General features: G+C 41.8%; 1 protein-coding gene across 1 annotated transcript in view; it reads left to right on the top strand.

Annotated features, from left to right (window-relative positions):
- The first annotated feature begins 6154 nt into the window (after nucleotides 1–6154).
- The window catches only part of UGCG (UDP-glucose ceramide glucosyltransferase), a 36084-nt gene continuing 19856 nt past the window's right edge, over nucleotides 6155–22382 (top strand). Inside the window, exon 1 of the mRNA XM_024562313.4 lies at nucleotides 6155–6685. Within this exon, the coding sequence (XP_024418081.1) occupies nucleotides 6588–6685 (98 nt within the window). The 5' untranslated portion in view covers nucleotides 6155–6587. The remainder of the gene's footprint in view (nucleotides 6686–22382) is intronic.

The raw sequence follows: 22382 nt of genomic DNA, 5'->3' as shown, positions 1-22382 counted from the left end.
ATGCTAAGCAAAATCAACGTTGCAATCTGAACTCTGAGGATTGATCCACTACTATATACCATTTAGATTAACTTAATGTCGTGCTTGCTTACACAAAGGGTATTAACTCTGGAGTCAGACAGACCTAGTTCCAAACTCTCTGCATCTCTCACTTAGCAAAACTGTTCCCTGGGTAGTTACCTTAAACTTTTTTGGCTTCCCATGATACATTTCATAACTTTTTCAAAAATCAAGTCAATATTTTTAAAATTTGCCTGGCACATAACTTCTGTCCTTGTGTTCAATAAATATTAGAGCCTCTCTTTCCAACAAACTTACCAAGTTTACACACATTCACCGACTCGGCGACTGTGTTAATGTTATAAATTTTAATAAATTGAATTGAGGCATAAATATCTATCTAAAAATAAAGCAATTTAAAAAACATTTTGAAGAAGAAAATAGTTGATATTTCCGCTGCACGTGTTTGGAAATATGTTAAATAAGTTGGCTTGCTTTCAGAATGAACACGAGTGCTTCAACCTGGCACACTATGGATTCAAACAAAATCAAACATGAAATTTGAAGAGACAGATGAGTATGAGGTAAAACATTTTAATTAGTCCTTTGGGTGTGAGTAAGCAAAACAGCTGGGAATGAAATGAACTCTAGTGAACTCCAGGCACTTCCCTGGACCACACCCACACATAGCAACACACTGTAACCTGGTTTATCAAGATGAGGCCCCCAACTGACGACTGGAAGCCTTGTGCATTTGAAGGCTATTCACAGCAACATCGTATCAGAGGACCTGAAGGCTTTTTACAAAGTCACCATTTCATGGGTAATAAAATTCATGTAAGTTAAGCACCTGAGCTGGTAAGTAGGGGAGACATTTTTCTAATTTCAAAGATGCTTAGTGGGGACAAACATGATAAATATAGCTTCTTTTGGTATTAGCACCACAAATTTCAGATCAATTCTAACTTTGTTTTTGAAATTTCAAATTTACCCGATTTCTGGAGAATCTCTTTTTCTTTTACCTTGTTTTTAAAAAAAGCTGTTATAGGGCTGAAATTTTACATGATACCTGTCTTTTAAAAATAACAACACATTAACCATAGGGAGCTGAATTGTGATCTTTCAAGTGTTTATATGTGACTCTTTGTGATACAGTGATTATCAATAGTGATAAACATGGAAACCATGTCCAACATTGACTTTAAATGATGCTGTTGACCCTGGCAAGTGGAAGACGGGCTTTGCAGCAGGTCTCCAGGTTGTGGTTAGGTGAGCTAACATGTGGTTACTCTCAGTCTGAACTCTCATTTTCTAACATAGAAGAGGGGGTACAGTGGTGCATATTTTTTCAAGAAAAACAATTTGAAAAGTATTTGCAAACAAAGGAGAAAGTTGGCGATTTTTCCAGGGACTTTTCTCAGTATACTTTATTCACTTGTTCAACAACTATTTGAGTGCCTAGAACAGCAATTTTCAGCCCGTGAGCCATGGCAGGCACACTTGTGTGCTGCACGAACTTTTAAAACATGCAATTCCTGACTATTCAGGCAGGGGCACTGACCTCTTTTTCCTTGGACTGTCAAATAAAAAATGACAACAGCCAATACAACAATAGCTATCCAGTGTGAATGAATCAAAATTATACCTACTTTTTTTTTTGTCAGATTGGCAAAAACTATTTTTTTGGGTGTGCCATGGAATTTTAGTAATCAGTTTCTGTGTACCATGAGATGAAAAAGGTTGAAAATCGCTGGCCTAGCCAATGCAAAGCCCTGGGACCTAATGACAAACTAGCTTAGTTCACTTATTCAGACATACAACATTTCCAATAATTTTCTTTCAGCACTTACTAACTTTTTATAAAAGTTAGTTTTATAAAAAGCACTCACTAACTTTTTAAAAAGACTTTATTTTTTAGAGCAGGTGTAGGTTCACAGTAAGACTGAGCAGAAAGTTCGGTTACCATACACTCCCTGCCCCAAGACACGCACAGCTTCCCCCACTGCCGAGGTTCAGTACCGGAGTGGTCCATGTGTTACAGCCGATAACCCTGCAGTGAAGGTTACCATCACCCAAGTCCATAGTTTACATCGGGTGTTGTACCTTCTGTGGGTTTTGAGGACCCACCTGTATAGTATGGTGCAGAACAGTTCCACTGCCCTAAAAATCCTCTGTGACCTGCCTATTCATCCTTCCCTCCCCTCCCCCCAAAACCACAGATCTGTGTGTTATCTCCATAGTCTTGCCTTTTCCAGAATGTCATATAGGTGGAATCACACAGTATGTGGACTTCCAGACTGGCTTTTTTTCACTTAGTAATATGCATTTAAGCTTCCTCCATGTCTTTTCTTGGCTTGGTATCTCCCTTTTTTCTTAGTGCTGAGTACTCCGTTGTTGGGACACAGCAGAGTTTACTGTCTGTTCATACACTGAGGGACACCCTGGTTGCTTCCAACTTTTGGCAATCACGAACAAAGCTCTTATAAACACCCTTGTGCAGGTTTTCGTGTGAATAAAGTCTTCAGCTCGTTTGGGTAAATACCAAGAATGTGACTGCTGGACCACATGGTCAGAGTAGGTTTAGTTTTATAAGTAATTGCCAAACTGTCTTTTTTTTCCCTTGGTTTTTTTTTTATTGATTTTAGAGAGAGAGAATAAAGGAAAGAGAGAGCGTAACATCAATTTGTTGTTCCACTTATTTATGCATTCATTGGTTGCTTCTTGTATGTGCCCTGACTAGGAATCAAACCTGCAACCTTGGCGTATTGGGATTATGCTCTAACCAACTGAGCTCCCTGGCCAAGGTGCCAAACTGCCTTCCACAGTGTCTATACTACTTGGTTTTTTTTTTTAATTTTAAATTAATTTGAGAGAGGGAAACATCAACCTGTTGTTCCACTTATTCATGAATTCATTGCAAGTTGCTTCTTGTATGTGCCCTGGCCGGGACTGAACCCCCAACCTTGGTGTATCGGGACAACGCTTGACACTCTGAACTACTGGGCTACCTGGCCAATGCATGTAGCACTCATAAGTTTTTTTTTAATACGAAAAATTTCTATACGGTTTTCATAGAGTAACTTTTGTAAAATAGAAAAAAAGTCACTTTTCATCATAAAAACAATATAAAAAGGTAGATTTAAAAAATTAACAACAAATTTTATTCTTCAAAGACAAATAATCGTTTGGTATAATTTCAGTCTTTTTTCTGTGCATAGCTTTTCTTTTTAAAAAATGACTTTATTTATTTATTTTAGACAAAGGGAAAAGGAGGGAGAAAGAGAAGAAGAAAAACATCAATGTGTGGTTGCCTCTCAGACACCCCCCAGCTGGGGTGGGAACCTAGCCCAAACCCAGGCTTGTGCCCTGACTGGGAATAGAACTGCATGACGCTTTGCTTCACAGGCCGGTGCTCAATCCACTTAGCCACACCAGCCAGGGCTGGGCAGAGCTTTTCAGTGTCACATTTTAAACTTGATTTATATAGAAACCTCACTAAAGATGTTTTTCTTAGACATAACCCAAATCAAGAATCTTGACTATTGAAAATGTTGTAACTTAAAAAAATGTAACAAGAACTTTTAAATATAGTATAGGCGTTCTGGATACAATGTAACTAAGGGTATCCGTTTTCCCAAGTTTGCTTTGTTTCTCTGAAGTAACTTATGGACCTGTGTTCTTACAGCCTTCTGCTCCTCTTTTCTGGGACATGGGACTAGAACATACAATTTCGTTTCAGTTTCGGTTTGGAATCAGCTATAATTAAATTATTTGGGTTTGGGTTTGGTTCAAGCCAAAAGTATGGTTCAAACTACTTGGTTTGAACCATACATTTTGAATTCTTTTCTTGTTTAGGTGTTATAAACTAACATATCTAGGACCATTAAATGACAGTCAAATTTGGATTTTGTTTGCCTCTAAAAACATTGCTCCTTAAGTTGTATGAATTCTAATATATACTGATGTTACCAGATTGCCCCTGGAAAAAGCCAGAAGCCCTGAACTTGGTGGAATTGGTTTTCTAAAAGGGAGGCCCTTTAGACAAGCAACCAAAACAATGTTAACTACCAAAAGTGTGATGAGTAAGCAGGGTCTTTGCTATACTCTTATGCTGCTGCCCTACATGGAAGAAATTTACACTTTCAGGGTATCTTTAGGAAGTTAGGATTACATATTCTAAAGTTGCGGCTTTGAAATCAGCAACCAGGTTTGGATAGGCCAAGTTTAGCTAAGCTCAAGTACAACATAGCAGATCTTTAATCAACTAATTATGCTTAATTACAGCAAATCTGTTAACTCTTAATATCTGCTTCTTCACCTTTCTTTGGCCTCATTTCCCATGTAATTGATCACAGTGAATAAAATCCTTGGTTAGAAGGTTCCAATAAACGTTTTGGAAAAATGCAAAATATAACAAAATGCTTAAATCGACCTATTGATGTAGCTCATCAAAACTATGAGAGTATTAATTTTGTAAGATGCACTCTTATTTTATATATGGTCAAGAAAAAAACACCTACCAATTAATTAATTGTAAGATGTCATTGACTGTCAGATGCATTTCCATTTCAGAAATGTTAAAAGAGTTGTTTTTTAAAAAAATATGTGTTTGAATTGATTAACCGCAACAGCGAGGTTTTAAATTTTCCATTTGTAATGTTACTTCAATGTTACTACACTACCCTGCTGTAACGTTAAGTTATCAACCAGTGACAATCAACAATGGAAGTTTGGTTTCTAAACTGTTTTTTCTCACTGACATTAAAGCTGATAAACCAAAGGGCACATCGAATCCAGGACTGGTTCTCAATACAGATATTAATCTAAACTCTTTCCTGATTGTAGTTTATCATTTAACTGTACTTTGAGGTAGTTCATTTAATCAATATTAACTATTATAAATTGCGACTATAAAATAAACTTCTTTACAAAGTCGAATTCAATTCTAAAACCTCTAAAGAAGGCCATAGATTATTTAAAAGGAAATCTCTTAAAATAATAAACATTGTCTAAACATCAAACAATCGAGAAACAATATAAACTCATCTAGGTTAAAAAAATAAACAGAAACATTTAGTACTAGATTAAAACATCTTATTGGACTGATTTTAAATTAAGGTAAACACTAAATTACCTTGCTATCCACATAGTTCCCTTGCCATCGGGATAGCGACCTTAACTAACCAGAGTGCCACTTCTTTGCTTTATAGAGCTGTACTATAAAGTACGGCTGTGTTTAAGATCCACCTGCGTTATTAAATCTTCTAGTAGCAAGCCATATTTAAAAAGTAAAACCAGAACAGTGAAATTAATTACTTAATTTAACCTAACATAAAACATATCGTCGTTTCAACATATCATCAATATAAAGTTTACCGGTGGTCTTAGACCTCCGGGGCACGGTTTACACTCAGGGCACACTCAATTCGGTTCTAGCCCCACTTCAAGCGCTCAGTAGCCACGTATGGCTACCCAACTTAAACCGTGGTCTTAAGGGAGTTCAATAGTAACTGATTCCTTACATTATGAGTTTGAGAATTTCTTTTATATTACATGCGGTCTCTAAGTTTCTTAGAGATCCAAGAGACACAAGACTATTTTACTCTCAGGTTCTTTGTGATCCAACACTCCAAGGCGTTAAAAGCCGGAGGTGGGGGTGGGGAGGGGAGGCGATGGGAAACATTTGCTCCCAAGAACGTGGCCTGGGGAAAGGCCTAAGTCGCTCCAAGCAAAGCCTGGTGGAGAGGCTGAGGATGCAGCAGCGTTGGGAGCTGGACTGTGAGACAACCCAGGCGTCTGATTGGGGCCGCGTGTCTTTTTCTGGAGCGTCGTGGAAGAGCAGAGCCGGACAGAGGCAGAGCGGCATCCAAATCGGACACAGGGTCACAATGCGCCTCCGCTGCAACGCCGGCCGCCCTGGGCCCTAGGTAGGCAGTGGCAGGAGCCAGGAGCCTGGGGAAATGCCCGGCCAGCATCCAACATAAGAAGCCTCCCAAGGGTTTGCTAGCCACCGTGACGCAGCCGGCGCGAAGGAGGCAGGGTGGGCGGAGGGAGAGGAGAGGCGCGCACCGCCCCTCGGCGGGGCGGGCGCCGCGGTTGCGGGGGTGGGGGTGGGGGCCGGGAGGGGCGGAGCGCCGGGGAGTCGGGGCGCAAGCTGGTGGTTTCGCTTAGTTCACGGAGCTGCCGCGGCAGAGCAGGGCAGGAGGTACGCGCCCACGGCGTCCGGGGGCGAGGCGGCGCGGCGGCACGACGGCAGCGGCTGGGTTTCAGGCGCGCAGGGTCTGATCCGCGGCCGCGAGGGTGTAACGAGGGTAGCCGCAGCGCGGAGCCACGGCCACCTTGACCGCCCAGCCCGACCACCGCAGCGCCTGCAGTCGAGAGCGCGCCCAGCGCAGCGCGCTGACGAGTGCGCGCGGGCGGGGGCGCGCAGGCCCTGCCCGCCCCTTCCGTCCCCACCCCACTCCGCCCCTTCCTCTCCCCATCTTCTTCTCCCCTCCGGCGCCCCCGCTCCGGGCGCCTACCCTGTCCTCCTCCTGCGGGAGCGCTGTCCGCGGCGGCGGCCGGAGCAGGCCGGGCCGGGCCGGGGGATGGCGCTGCTGGACCTGGCCCTGCAGGGAATGGCCGTCTTCGGGTTCATCCTCTTCTTGGTGCTGTGGCTGATGCATTTCATGGCCATCATCTACACGTGAGTGAGGGGCAGCTGGAGGAGCCCTTGGCGGGGTTTGGGGACAGGCAAGAGTGGGAGGGATTGCGCTTTGGAGGGTATTAGGCTTGGGTTGGGGTACAGAGAGCTAATTCTCAGATGTTTCCTTCATTCCCTCTCTCCCTGGACCAGCTGGGGCGGGGGGGTACTTGGAGGGAAAAGTGGCGAATGAGGGGGTTGCTGGGTTGCAGGCGACTGCACAGCCGTGGAAAAGGAGACTACGCTCTTCTTACGTGTCGCGCGGAAGGTTGCTTGCTTGGTCTGTGTGTTGTGTTTGATTTTTCATCTGGGCCAAGATGTAAACGGTGGCTACATTTCTATTTTGGTGATGATCGTTTCCACTCCTCCGGGAAGGTGCACACAGCCCCCTGGAACCCTCCCTGAGGATTTTCTTCCTCCTGGAAGAGCTCTATGCCCTCACATAGGTGTGAAGCACCTGTCCACCTTGAAAAATATCCACCAAACCTCCGACCTGGCGTTACGGCCTGGAGTCAGGTCAGCGTGTACGTTTCAGTGTGGTTTTCTCTCCCTTTTTTTTTTTTTTTCCAATTTCTTATTATTACCTTGTTTAGATTTGTGTCGCCCCCCCCCCAGCTTTTCATTGTTAATTTAACATCCACTTCGTGAGGCCTACTAGTTGCTGTTCACTGGGGACACACAGTGATGAGCTGGACAGAATTCCTGTCCTCATAGAGCTTACAGTCCAGAAGTAAGAGACATGATAGTCCGAATGAACTTATTTCCAATAGTGATAAAGTCTATGGATGAAACAGTGTGATGAGAAACGATACGGGGTATGTGGCTCATTTTGATGTTTCAATTGCTTAAATGTCTTTAGACTGAAATCAGCCTTCACAAAGAAATGAGAATCGCATAGGTCGTGTTAGTGATACGGACTCACTGGGTTTTTAGCTTCACAAGAAATGGCTGGCTGTGCGTGGTTATCTTGAGCACCAGCTAGACTAAGGCAGATGGGGGGAGATGGGGAGGACTTCGAGAAATTAATTACTTCTAGATTTGTTTTACTACATAAAAAGTATGTTGTTTTTTTGTTTTGGAACTGCTGTGTTTTGTTAGGTAAGTGTGGCGTTTTCTGGTACTGGAGGAAGATACTACATTGTGCGGGACGCAACGGTTATTTCTCTGAAGATGAAAGAAATCATGCCGCTTGGATGTTGTTGGTTTTAGTTTTTGGAGTTTGTTAGCCGTAGGCACAGAACACATTCCGGAGTTCCTGTAAGATACATGAGGTTTAAAAAACAATTTGTTACTCTTTCCAATCATAAAATTTTTTTAAAAAATGCTTTCTGTATGAGGAATTTACACAACACAGAGAGGAATGAAGAAGAAAGTCAAACACAACTAAAATTCCATTACTTTGTCAACCTTTTGTGACTGTCTTTCCACTTATATTTCTTTTGGGGGGAGGAAGAGAAGAGAGGGAGTGAAGGAAAGAGAAAGGGACGTTATTATGATCATTGTTCTGCAACCTGCTTTTAAAATTCAAGTATTTAATAAATGATTTGGGGAAGCTCTTTCGGACGAGGCACTGTTCTAGGTGCTAGAAATAAGATCGAAGAACAAGACATGCGGCTGCTCACGTGGAGCTTCTGTGTAAAGGGTCATGAATATTTTTGCATGTTAATGTATGATCTCTGCATCATTTTACATAAATGAGTGGCATTTTCATTTCTGATGTGCAGATATGTATTTGTTGTTATTGATGGGCATTTAGGCTGTTTAATTTATCAAGATTAACAAACACTGATGAATTCATATGCACACATGTTTGAGAGATACCTGCTTAGTTTACATTTCTGGAAGAGGTATTATTGGGCTGGAAGTGGTGCACGCTTGAAACTTTGATACATACTTTTCTACAGCAGTGATACGTATTGCTCGACAGCAGCGGGTGTTTTTTGACTGGTGTGCTGCAAGAATGTTTAAAACATGCCATACCTGACTAGTCAGGGGCACTGCCCTCTTTTCGCTTAGATTGTCAGATGAAAAAGTGACAACAGCCAACACAAGTGCCAGCTAGTGTGAATGCATCAAAATTATACCTTTTTTTTTGTCAGATTGGCAAAAAATATGTATAATAAATTTTTGGTTTGCTGCAGATTTAGTAATTAGTTTATGTGTGCCATGAGGTGAAAAAGGTTGAAAATTGCTGGTCTACGGGAAGGTTGTATCCATTCATAGTCCTGGTAACATTGTATGATGGTCCCTATTTCCTCTTACTAAGTATCAGGCTTTTTACTTCTTTCTGTTATTTTTTTCCATTGCTTTAAATACTAGTTCCATTGAATGTTTTTCATATATTTATGTTAGTTACATTTAGTTGTAAGTTACATGCCCATAATCTTGTGCTATAGTCAATTGCTGAGTGATCTTTTTGATATGAATGTTGGTGTTGTTAGAACTTTTCCCAGTGCTTTTTTTATCTTTTGGTTTTTCAACTTTGTACACATATTTAACAAGGAGAAAGTGTGTGTGCCTGTGTGTTTTAGGTAGTTAAGTCTTCTACTGTTTTCTGACTCAGGCACAATTTTTATATCTGCTCTCTTCCCCCCAATTACTATTTAATTAGTATTTTTTTAGTATTTTGAGTTTTCTCAGGTTTTTGGGGTTTTTTTTTTACATTTTGTCATATGAGATCTAGAGTCATAGTTTTAGGTTCACCTAACTATTTAGCCACTTTCTCCAGAATCATTTATTAAATAATTATTTGACTCATCCACCGTTTTGAAATATTATATTTATTGTAAATCCTCCTGAATACGTGGTAGGTTTCAGTGCTCCCACCGCTGCTGCACTGGTCTGTTAGTTCTCGAGTCAGTATCCATTCTTTCCATTGATGAAAGCAAGCTCCATCTTAACACGTTTGCAAACGTTTGTTTTGCTTTTCGCACATTTTTTAAAAGGTGAACTTTAGAATCTTTCTATTCAGAATAAGTAATCTTGTTTTTTCATTGGAATTGTTAAATTTACTGCTCAGTTTGGAGAAAACTGACTTTTTTCAGCATAGCCATGCTAGATACCCCCCCCCCATTTTATATGCACGTAATGATAGTCACGCTTCTTTATTTAAAATTAACACAAGGGATATGGCCTAATGTCCCTGGTTAACCATCAGGAGTGTTTAGACTTGCTACAGCTCCAGAATCGTTTTAAGTTATTTATTTTATTCTTAATGATAAACGTCAAAGTTTTCTTAAAACACTTCAAGTTTTCGAGAATAGTGCAAACATTTAACTTAGTTGAGATACTGTAGAGAGGCTTTGTATTTATTTTCTTTTTTTTAAACGACTTTTTATTTATTTTTTTTTAGGCAGAGAGGAAGCGGGGGATGGGGAGGGAAGAGAGGGAGAGAAACATCAATGTGCGGTTGTCTGTCACATGCCCCCTACTGAGGACTTGGCCTGCAACCCAGGCATGTGCCCTGACTGGGAATCTAACCAACAACCCTAAATCTATTTTTTAAAAGGTCTTATTTATTTGTTTTTATGCCCTGGCTGGGATCGAACCAGCAACCCTTTGGTTTGCAGGCCAGTACTCAATCCACTGAGCCACACCAGTCAGGGCTGTATTTATTTTCTAATACCCCACAGAGTTACCTTTTTTATTGATAGTAACAAGATTAGGAAAAGTTCTGTGAAAACAGAATCAAGAAAATGCGATTCATTTATAACAGATCATAATGATTAGCTAATTAAAGGAATCATGTAAATACCTTTCTGAAATGGCTAACTGAAGGAGGAGCAAATAATCAAGAGCTTAATTTACATATGTGTAAATTAAATCTTAACCTTTTTCTTTTTAATAAATTCCTTCTGTTTCTCCTTCAAAATTACTTGCATGTTTGATTTGATTCCTTTCTTATTGAAGTAAAGATATTCTCAATTTAATTTGAGTTGTGTTGAAGCAGAAAACTAAGGGTTTTTTTCCTCACCCTCTCTTTAGTATATTTAGCAAACTTGCAAATTAGATTTCTCAAAATTAGGCAATTTTGTTTGAAATATAATGCTAAACATTCTGTATTTTATTTAAAAATATTTTCTAAACACATGTTCTATGTCCTCTCAAGTCCTTTTTAAATAAGTTAAAATATAAATAAACTGAAATAAGCATTTATCAATACTCCTCTTCTAAAAACCTTGTGTATGCAACTGGTGGAAACTGAGCTTATTTTTTAAAATTTATATGGCTCTATATCTGGTTTTCAGATTAAGGTGCATAATCTGTGGGCTCCTAATTGTTAAAAAATAATGGTAATACAAATATTGTAGTAAACTTGTTGAGAAAAAACCAAAACCACTTCAATAAAAGCAATACTATATGTTCTCACCTATAAGAGGAATCTAATGAAGAAAATAATGAACAAAATAGACTGGGAGCATAGAAATTATGGAGCAGACTGACAGCTGTAAAAAGGGATAGGGGAGGTAGGGACTGATTGAAAGAAAGGGAAGGGCCCTGGCTGGTGTGACTCAGTGGAATAAGCGCCAGCCAGCAAACAGAAGGGTCGCCGGTTCAGTTCCCAGCTAGGGCGCATGCCTGGGTTACAGGCTAGGTCCTCAGCCGGGGGCATGGGAGAGGCAACCAGTCTATGTTTCTCTCACACGGCCATGTTTCTCTTTCTCCCTTTCTTCCCCTCTCTAAAAAAATAAATAGTCTTTAAATTAAAAAAGCCATTTAGTATGTTTCTTTTTTAAAAAGGGGGGGAAGGGATTAGTCAAAGAACATATATGAAGAACCCATGGACGTGGGAACGGTGAGGGGACTGATTATGGAAGTGGGGTCAGGCTGGCTGAGGCGGGGAAAGGGGGAAAGTGGAACAACTGTAATAGCATAAACAATAAATATTTTTAAAAGTGAAAAAATTAAAAACCAATTGCTTATTTTTTTAATTAAATGAGGTGTGTAATGGTACCAAGTTAATTGAGATTTGATGTTTTATTATGTTGTATCTTCTTAAAATGAGATAGAGAGCTAAGTATTGGCCTGTATTTTAAAAAAGGGGGTTGAATGTGATTAATACAATGAACAGTTCTTACTCAGAGGAATTATTTGTTCAGATTTCACAAATGTCTTTAGACTTCCTACAAGCCTGCAATTTTTAAAAATGAGGTAGTTTATAAACCAGAAAATCATTTTTAATATTTTGAAACTATTCACTGGTATCTCTACCTACTGCTTTTTTCCTTTCCAATTTTAATATTAGACTGATGCTGACTAATTTCATAACATTTTAGATGGCACATGTTTGTGGGATTTCTGCCTATGATGTTACAGATAATATTCAAATTAGAGAACGTGAGATGCAAGGCCCTTATTCCCAAGATTTCTTTTTTCCTAACAATAACTAATGATTACAGCCTCAGTAGGCAGAGTTGGTTAAGTGATCTTTATGAGTTTTTTTTTTTTCTTTTTTAAGAGCCAGTGTGGTCTGATAGTTTGGGGGCTGCAGTGAAATCATATAAAAGCCTGGAAATAGTTGTTTCCCCCTTTTTAGACCATGAGCAGCCATATTGCTGGATGACAAGGGTGTTTCAACTTGGTGCCTTGCCTTTTTTCTCCTCCATCTCCATTCTTTTTCTGCTCTCTCTCTTCCCCATTCCCCACCTTGCTCAGATTATCACCTCCCCCACCCCGTACATGATGTCCTAATGTTTAGCGGTAGGCTCTATCTTTTCTATTGACTCTCTTTTCTATTAAAATTTATCTTTTAATTGACTGGAGGTGCCAGGCCTGTGGGGAAATCTATCTTGTATCCGTAATTATTAACTGCCCTCTAGTAAACCGAAGTGTCTTTTCCTGGAGATTCTTTTCAAATTAATTCTGCCTTTTCTAACTTTTCCAGTATTGCAACTTCTATACCTGCTGCATGACTTTTGACTGGAATTTAAATACTCATAGTACCAGGATAACTGTGATAAAATCTCATGCCACACATAAACTACTAAAATTATGCAGCACACCCAAAAAAATTTTTTTTCTCAGTCGGACAAAAAATATGAATGATTTTGATTCATTCACATCGGACAGGTATTGTTGTATTAGCTATTGTCGTTCTTTTTTAATTTGACAATCTAAGGGAAAAGAGGTGGTGCTCCTGACTCAATAGTCAGGTACTGCATGTTTTAAAAATTCTCGCAGCACACCGGCTGAAAATCACTGGTCTAGGTCATTGCTGCCAGGACCAGTTTTTGGTGAATGAATAAAACAATTGAGCCCCTTTCACTTGAGCCTGGGAAGACACGGAATTGGACTAGATTTTGACACCTTTAAAAAACAAAATGAAAATTGTCATTCATCGTGAATATTCAGTCATGGTTCTGTTGATTCATCATCACTCCCTTTTCCTACATTTTCCTACATCTTTGGTTCAGTACATCTTCTCTCTACTCTAGATTATTTTAAACGATTGTATTTTGCCATGTATAATGCGCACTTTTGCCCCGATTTTTGAGGGGAAAATAAGGGTGTGCGTTATACATGGGTAGTACCTGAAATACCTTGAATATACCCATCTAAATTGTAAATGTGTGTTCAGTTGTCTCTTCTCCCAATTAGATTGTAAGCTTTTGAGGGTAGCAATAGCATCTTACTCACTGTTGTATCTCCAATCTCAAATAGGCACTCAATTGTTGCTTGTTGAATGAATGATCTTTGAATTTTTTCTAGTAGTAAGGGTGGGTTTTCCGCTCATCCATTACTTCAGTGTCATTTGGCCATTGTGATTCGGGGTAGATGGCCAAAATTTGGGATGCTTTCCGTGGTCACGGACTTTAATGAACTTTATTGGGCCAAGGGAAATGTTTATCTCACTATATCTAGTTAATTGCCAGGTAAATAGAAACAGGGCACTATCAATAACATGTTTACCTACGGCTCTGAATTCCCCCCCCCCCCACACACACACACCGAGAATTTCCAAAGGGAATGCCTGTCTTGCTATCAGTAATCTTTACACTTAGCTCTGTGCTTTGGGGAATGGGAGCCCAGTGCTGTCCTGTCAGTTGACACGCAAATCACAACAAGTGTCTCCCACTTTTCCTCCATCCACAGTAATTTACTTTATACACAAAGTAGTTTAGTTTAAACATTATGTTCAGCATTAGAAGATTGGGGAGTTGTGCAGAAGAGGGTCAGGGCAGTCCCATTAATTTCTTTTGACTTGAAAAGGAGATTTTGAGTCTATGTAACTGAGCAAACGGGGCCCCATCCATGTTGTCACCTTGAAAAATGAACCAACAATTAATGTTGAAGGAAACAGGTTTTTATTTGCAGGGTTCCAACCTCAGGGGGCGTGGGGGGCTGAAGCGCTCCTGCTCCGAGCCCTCCTCTCCCACGAGACCCAGCACTTCCCTTGCTCCCCACCAGGCTGTAAGCCAAAACCATGCCCTAAATTTCCCCGCATCCCTATCTGTGCTTAAGCGGGCTGCACAAACAGGTCTCCATCCCCTCTGTGTGTGCTGCGGGTTTCTGAGTCGCCATCCTCTCGCAGCAGCTCCCTCCTTCAGGATCTGGGGTGCGTTGTCCTCAGCCTCCATGTAACAGTTCAGGGAAGCATGTGCCATGTTACACTGCATCATGGTGGGGTCCAGGGAGAGGCACGCATCCCCAGAGAGTGACTTCTCCAGACATCCTTCAGAGAAGCTGACGTCTGCAGTCTCAGCGTTCCTGGTCACAGTTGAGCTCAAGCATCTGCCATGAAACTGGGTGGCTGGGCAGGTTCCCACACAGCTCCACAGCTCGCTCCTTAACACCGTTTCCTCAGCCCGCAGGGCTGTGTCTCCTCATGGCTGTGTCATTTCCTCAGGGCTGCCTCTTTCTTACTACACCCGGCAGCATGGCAGAATCCCGACTCCCAGCTGTTCTGGCTTCTACTTTACACACCAGCCCTCATGGCTGAATCCTGACTGCAAACAGCATAGCTGCTTGCTGCTTCCTCTTTCAGACCTCATAGTCTGAAAATCCCCTTTTGAACCACATGGCTGCCACCCTCTGCTCTCTCAGCAGACCTTATTTTAAATGCTGACCTGGAACTTCCTATGTGACCTCATATCCTGCCCCTCCTACAATGTGCTACTTTTGCCAGTTCCCCATGTCTTTTACCTTCTTTCAGCTGCCATCTTTAGTCAGGGCAAGACTTCCCCGTGACACAGGGGCGTCTGCCTCCCTACCTCTCATGCAGGCCCTGTATAAGCTCCCCCAGCTACATCACAAGTCACTATAGGCTCTGCAAGTCGAGTAGTCCTTTTCTCCCCTTTTGCCCTGGGCAGTCGCTTCCCTTCAGGAAGGACACGGCTATCAACTTGCCATTGTTATGAAAAGTATCTTAACCTCCCTATCATCCCTTCCCTTACCCCTCAACCATGGGCTGTGGGGAATTTCTCCTATACTCTGGGGGCCTCTGCTTTGCACCACGTTACAGTATGGGTGAGGGTCTTCTGTGTTTCTGGGCAGGACCTCCTGGGACCACATCTTCTTCTGGTTGCCTTTCTTATTTAGTTGCTATTAGCAAAATCCCAAGCACTATTCCATACAGTAGGGGTAACTATTGTCACCAAAGGGTTAGTGAGTTGGGCAGGAATTGGGGGGGGGAGCAAAATTATAAAGATCTATTTGTTTTCTGTGGCGATGGAATCTTTTGTATTCTGGAGTATATAAATCTATTATCTGGTGGAAGTAGTGTGTTTTCCCATAGACTGACCTCACAACTGGTTATTCTGTGTTCTCCAGGGAATCTAGTACATGCAGAATTTAGGTCACACTGGAAGGTATGCTTTGTGTTGCTGATGAAACCCTTCCTATTAAAGAACTGAGAGAGAGAGAGAAAAAAAAAAAGAAACCCCTCCGCCTGCAGTACCACTTTTAGAAAAGATTAAGTGCTATGTGGAAGTCACGTTAGTCACGACACATCCTGATAACAAACACACAGCAACAGCCTCCCAAGGCACAATCATGAGTAACAACAGAAACCTTTAATCGTTGGAAACTGTTGGCAGGACTTTGTGAAGTTGGGGACCTGCTGATAGAGCAGTCAACCTAATTTTCTATGAAATATTAACAAGCTCGGTGGCACACAGCAGAGATAAATTCCCAGAGTCAGATCAGTTGGTTCAACCGAATCACACGGCAGAACTATAAAAAACAGCACGATCTAGGGCCATAAAGCAAGGCGGACTTTGCCCTCAAGGAATCCATATTCTTGGCAGCCAGAGCCAGGTTCTTGTGCCTCCTCTGTGGCAGGTGTAGCGCTGTATTAAGGTTGCTGCAAAGGCCGCTGCTTCTGACAGGGTGGCGCACAGCCCACCCTCTCTAAGGGGTTTTCCTTCCAACCAGGCTTCCCTCCTGCTCGGAAATTCAATTAGAATACAAAACTGTAAAACGAAGCATTTGAAAATGGTCCAAACTATTGAATAAACTGTTGAGTGAGTGAATGAGTGAGTGGGGAGGTGTGCTAAAAGATTACAAGAACAAAACAAGAAGCTAAAGTGGTGAAAAAGACAGTAACATTTGTAGAGACTGAGCTATTAGGAGATAAAAATCAACTAAGACAAATAAGACCATCCCATGGGTTCAAAAGGCACAAACCCTTATGCAGAGAGGCAGTTAGGATTCATCAAGCTAGAGCATCTATGAAGTCCAGCAGAACCCACCCCTGGATATTTCTTTGAAGTGGTCCCTGGATAGCTGTCCTTCTAGCTCACAGTAAAAGCTGGACCCTGGAGGCCTGTCTCTCTTGTGTGTGATTCATCCCTCAGGACCTTCGGACTTAAGTTACTCTGAGATAGCACCCTGATGGTCCCTCACTCCCGTCCTGCAGCTGGCAGTGACAGATAGCCCTGCAGCAGCTTGCTGTGAGCACCTCTCCCTCCTTGTTCCGGAGGGTGATGCGCCTTAATTACAGAAATGGGATTTTTTTTTAACATGGTTCTAGCTCCTGAAAATTGCTCACTTACATTTCAGGATCATTTTACTCTTTAAAATGAAACACATCCAAACAGTTGAGTAGCCATAGAGAAGGTCTATTCCTTTTATACCCAGTGTGTTGCTGAAAATGTAACAAAATCAGATTTGTGAAAATCAAGTAGAAGTGCATGCTAGGTAGAGAGAGTCTGTATCAAGAGAACTAAGAATATTATTAAAACCCCAAATTATGTTTCTGCTGGTTGAGGTGCCTGGCATGCATGCTGCCACTGATTGAGAGCTTTCCAGGTTATGGGGTGGGGCCCTCCCTTGGGCGCCAAGTGAGAAGGCTGCCTTGTAATCTTTCCTGTGGGGCTTTGTGCCTGGTAGGTGTGGTGATTTTGTGGTCAACAAAACAGAACTGAGTCTCTCCTGGAAGCCTACAAAACATCAGTAATTACTTTATACATTGTACCTGTTACTTTGTACAGTGTTCCTGTACCTTATACATTATACCCGTGGGAATTATATTACTTTTGCCTCTCCGCTCTTGGGGGGAGTGACAACCTCTCTCTCTAACGGAGCCAAGTGAAGGGCAATTGTTGTGGTTCTGAAGACAGGAATTTAGAGAAGCCAGGACTATGGCCTGTGCCCAACTGAGAATCCATCTCAACTTAAAAAAAAAAAAAAGTAACAGGTCATTTTCAGTGGATAATAATTTATGATATTTATGTCCCTCACTCTCATACTTGCATTGTTTTTACATTTTGGATGATGCCTATAGAACTGTAAATTGATTCCTAAATATTAGGTATAATTTTAACTTTGAATATAATTTTATCCTAGATATTACTGTATTTTTCGGACCATAAGACACACCTATGTTTTATAGGAGGAAATAGGAAAAAAAATTTTGAAGCAAAAAATGTGGTAAAATATTTAATAACATAAATAACATAATATTTCACCAATGTAAATGTAAGCTACATTCGAACTATAAGACACATGCCCCATTTTCCTCCCAAATTTGGGGGGAGTGCATCTTATAGTCCAAAAAATACAGTAGGTGTAATTTGAACTTTGCGTTAAATGTGTCTTGTGCCGTGTTTTGAGGTTTATTTTACCATGATTTAGGGCTTTTGATGATTCCCTTCCCCCTTTAATCTTTCTTAACACACCAGAGTTAGTTTTCTGTGTTTTTTTTTAAAACAACATAATGGCCTAATATTTAAATATATATAAATCCTTAAATATTTGAATTTCTAGTTCTTCTGTTTTCATGGTAATTCTCATGAATGTTCAGCATCTCTGAATCTCTTATCAGAACTATGGTAATTCAAACAAATTACATATGGTGGAAAATATCCCGAAAATTAGCAGAATTTTTAAAAATTACCAATAATAGTTACCATTATTTACTCGGCTGAACTCATCTCTTTTTCACAACCATTCTATGAGGCAGGTACTGTTATCCACACTTAAAAACAAACAAACAAATCCCTGAGGTAAAGGAGTCACTTGCCCAAGGATAACACGGCCGTGGGACTGGTGGAGAAAGGCAGGCAGTCTGCCTCCAGCCCAGGCTCTTAAACCAGCGTGGAGTACGAGGCCTGTCCGGAAAAAGTCCAGCCACTGATAATACAACGAGAACGGTTTGTGGGACACCCATGTAACCTGGCAGCCAAGGAGAGAGGACTGGAATGCACATGCGTGAACAATGACGACTTCCCTGTACTAGTCAGCGGGGGGTGGTAGACGCCCTTGAGTGAGCATGTGTACTGTGTGGCTGTCCCATTCAAAATGACTGAGCAAGCAGAGCAATGAGTCTGTCTCACCTTTTGTGGGAAGTTTGAACATTCCTCCACAGAAACTATTGGGATGATTCAGAAGGCCTCAGCCATGGGCAGCTGGTGATGGGCAGCTTCAGCACAGCAATGTGCCAGCTCATGCATCACATCTTATGCAGAGTTTTTTGGTAAAACGTCAAATCACCCAGGTGACTCAGGCCCCCTACAGCCCAGATGTGGCGCCCTGTGAGTTCTGGCTTTTCCCAAAACTAAACTCACCTTTGAAAGGGAAGAAATTTCAGACCATCGATGAGATTCAGGAAAATGCGACGGGGTAGCTAATGGTGATTGGGAGAACTGTGTGAGGCTTGAAGGGGATTGAGGTGTCATTGTCCTTTGTACAATGATTCTTGTATCTTCTTCAATAAATGTCTCTATTTTTCATATTACATGGCTGGATACCTTCTGGACAGATGTCATATACTGCCAGTGCCAACCTAAAAATAATCCTGGAAGTAATCCATAGGGACAGGGCATTTGAATGGAACTTTGTACAGTTGCGCTGAGTCTTAAGTTTCTGGTCACTGGCAACATTAAGATTCCTGTGAAGAGAGCCCCTACTCATTCTCTTGTACGTTCTTCTCCATTCTCACACCTCTGGTATGGTTTCTTCACAGGCTTCTGATTTTCAGTCCATCCCATAACTGCTGATCTTTCTGAGTTTCTACCTCAATCCTCACCAGTCCTTCAGTAATCTAGTCTTCCTAGGTCACTGGGGGGTCACTGCTGCCTGGGTCTCAACCCTGGAGATTCTGATTTAATTGGTCTGGGCATCACACATGTTTTTTTAAACTCCCCAGGTGATTTTCCTTTGTGCCCTCAAGGATGAGAACAGCTGCCCTAGGCTATTTATCCAGCGTGGTGGCCTCTACCTCGTAGCTTTATTTCATTCTCCGTCTAGCCCAGAACACGCCATTCATCACTTCCTTTCTTGCCCCACCTCCCATCAGTCTGCCCCCTTATCTTGAACCCATCTCATAATTTATAGCTTCTTAGCTTTCAGAACCCCATAGAGGGCAATGACACAGCCCCTCGGATTGGTACTGCTGCGCCTTCACGGTCTCAGATCTCGGCTAAGCCCACGGTGTCGTCTGCCAGTGCTTCGTTTCCGCTTTTAGCTCCGTCACCCATCACGGGCAGAACCTCTTCCAGCCTTCACAGTTCTGCCCTCACGCTTGTCAGGTTACCATCACTCCTACGTCACACTGCAGATCCTAGCATGTCATTAATTATTCTGTATTGTCTGTTTCTTTACACTTTGACTAGCTCCTTTCCCTTACCATGTATACTCAAGTATTAACAGTTCCAGATAAGTAGAGATTAAACTGGAAACCCCTTCCCCATCCAGCTTTTTGGCCCTTCTACTCACTGTCAGGTTTCAAGAGAAGCCGGTGTCTATTCCCTGGTAGCCCATCTCGCCTCCCATTCTTGTGCGTCTTCACACATTCTTATATGTACCCCTGCGCAGAGTGCTGTGAGGTCCCCAAGTTCATAAGCTAGTGGACGTTTCAGTTCTTTCTTGTCTTGACATTCAATGTTGTTCTTTGCTGAATCTTTTCAAAAAGAAAATAGCCTAGACAAATAAACCCTTCTGTGACTTGACTTTCTTTCTGATTGTCTTGCTACTTTTCTGGTCACTCACTTACTCTTAGTCTCCTTCATGCATTACTGGTTCTGTGATATAAGTTACATTGATTTGTGGCTACCTGCTAGTGGCATGTTATACCTGGGAGAGCTTTTGTACTTACCAAATTGTAACCGGCTCCCATATTTTTATCTCTACATTAGCCATGCTTCCTGAGCTCTAAGTATCAAACTGTGTATCTTTGTGCTGCTGGACCCTGGAGAATTTATAGTTACTGTAGTGGGTCTTCAAGTGTGGTTCACTGCTGGCCGCCTCCAGAGTTACTGTGGAAGTTTATAAAAATGCACAGTCGTAGGCCCTGCAACTGGTCCATTAAATTATGACTTCTGCCGATGGGCACTCTGTATACTAATTTTTGAAGAGCAGTAGTCTCCTAGATATGAAACATTGCCACCTGATGTCTTAATGATAACTGTAGTTAGTGTGTTAGGAAGGATGCTTACCGCCATCTCCCATCTCGTGCTGTGCCCAGACTTTATGAAGGACACCACTAGTCACCTAAACCTGAACCTGGGACTCCTCCACGTACACTCCTCGCTCTCCGCCCCCTCACTGTCCACGGGCCAAGCCCCGTGAATTCTGAATTCTTACTTTCTCTTTTCATTTCCTTTGCTACCTCCGGCTGCCTCTTAGTTTGTGCACCTATATTTTTCCTTTGGACCTTTATGTACAGGGTCTGGCACAAATATCGCCCCTTTTTAATTACAAAATCTTTTATTCCAAAATCATAAGCATGTAATCTGTAACATAACACTCAAGCACACCATATGATATCTCAGGTGAAATGTTCGAATTAAAACTGTAAATTATTACACCCATGTTATAGCCCTACCAACTACACTCAAGCAGGCCTTTCTTCTGCCGGCCCCTGTATGTTCCCTCACCTTCCAACTCCCCTCCCTCTACTTTATTCTCTTAACTTCTGAAAATACAAAAATGACCCTTGTTCCTTTCTGGTAGCCTTTCATGGTTATTTCTTGCCTGTGGGATGAACTACAGGCCTTTTTAGCCTTGTCAGTGAACTCAAGGAAGAGTTTGTATAGCAGAGATGAGTCTTAGAGCAGCGCTTCTCAAGGTCAAGTATGCCTGTTAATCACCTGGAGCTCTTGTTAAAATGCAGGTTCAGTTTCCGTAGTTCTGGGGGAGGGGCCCGAGAGTCTGAATTTCTAGCAAGCTTCCAGGTGACGTCTGTGCTGTGGTTGGTGGACCGCCTTGGGGAATGGAAGTCTTAAACGGCCACCTCCTAGGAAAAGTCAGATGCTTCCTTCTGTCCACTCTTAGAGTGGTCTAAACCTAGTTTCTTTAGAGTTTATTTCACACCGCGTTTATAGAAACACTTCTGAACCAGAAGTGTCTAATGCACATGTGAGAACCACTTCGAGTCTAAACACATGAAAATGCTGTAATGGTTACACACACACACACACACACACACAGCCTGAAAATACGGAAGGAGAATCCCCAGGTCCCAGGAATGAAGACAGAAGGCAAAGCAGTGACTTGGAGTTGTCTCCTAATTTTAATCCCAGTGAGAGTTGTGTGAGTTGGTTTCTAATTATTGATTTTTCTCCTTATCGTTGGTTATGTTTTCCTGGTTCTTTGTCCTGGTCATTTTTTAGTAGATGTCAGGCATTCTGCATTTAACTTTGCGGGCTCGTATATTCCTGGACTTCCAACTCTGTCTTTTCAGTTCGGGGGGTCTTCTGGGTTTGGCCTGGCTTTCCCTCCCCTGTGTGGCGGCCTGAGCAAGATCTCACAGCAGGGTGCTGGGGTAGTTGGAGGGCTCGCTGTTTTCTGAGTCTTAGGAGTCACTGTCCCTTTTTACCTGATCGCTAATATCTTAAAAACTGTTGTTTCCTATAGTTTGTCTGTTTTTTAAAAAATTGTTTCAGGTGTGAGAATGAACAGTCTGTTCCTTCATCTTGTCCAAAAGTCGAAATTCTGGGTGGTGGGAGCGGGGAGGCCAGGGTTTGGATACTTAGATGAGGACAGAGACAAGACTGCAGGCTCTTTGTAATGGCCGATATAATGGCTGAACACTGGAAATATCCCGCATGTCTGTCAACAGACGTAGATAAGTAAATCGTGGTTGTATTAATACAAGGAATACTGTGCTGAAATGGGAGTGAATGTAACCACAAAGATGAATCTCATAAACGAGCATATCCTATGGGATTCTGTTTAGATTAAATTTTAAAACCAGCAGAATTAGTCTATGGTGGTGGAATTCAAGACACTGGTTACCCGTCAGGGGAATAAGGAGAAGGGG

Source organism: Desmodus rotundus, chromosome 1 (genome assembly GCF_022682495.2).
Source record: "Desmodus rotundus isolate HL8 chromosome 1, HLdesRot8A.1, whole genome shotgun sequence".
Taxonomy (NCBI): domain Eukaryota; kingdom Metazoa; phylum Chordata; class Mammalia; order Chiroptera; family Phyllostomidae; genus Desmodus; species Desmodus rotundus.
This window is presented reverse-complemented; position numbering and strand designations above follow the sequence as displayed.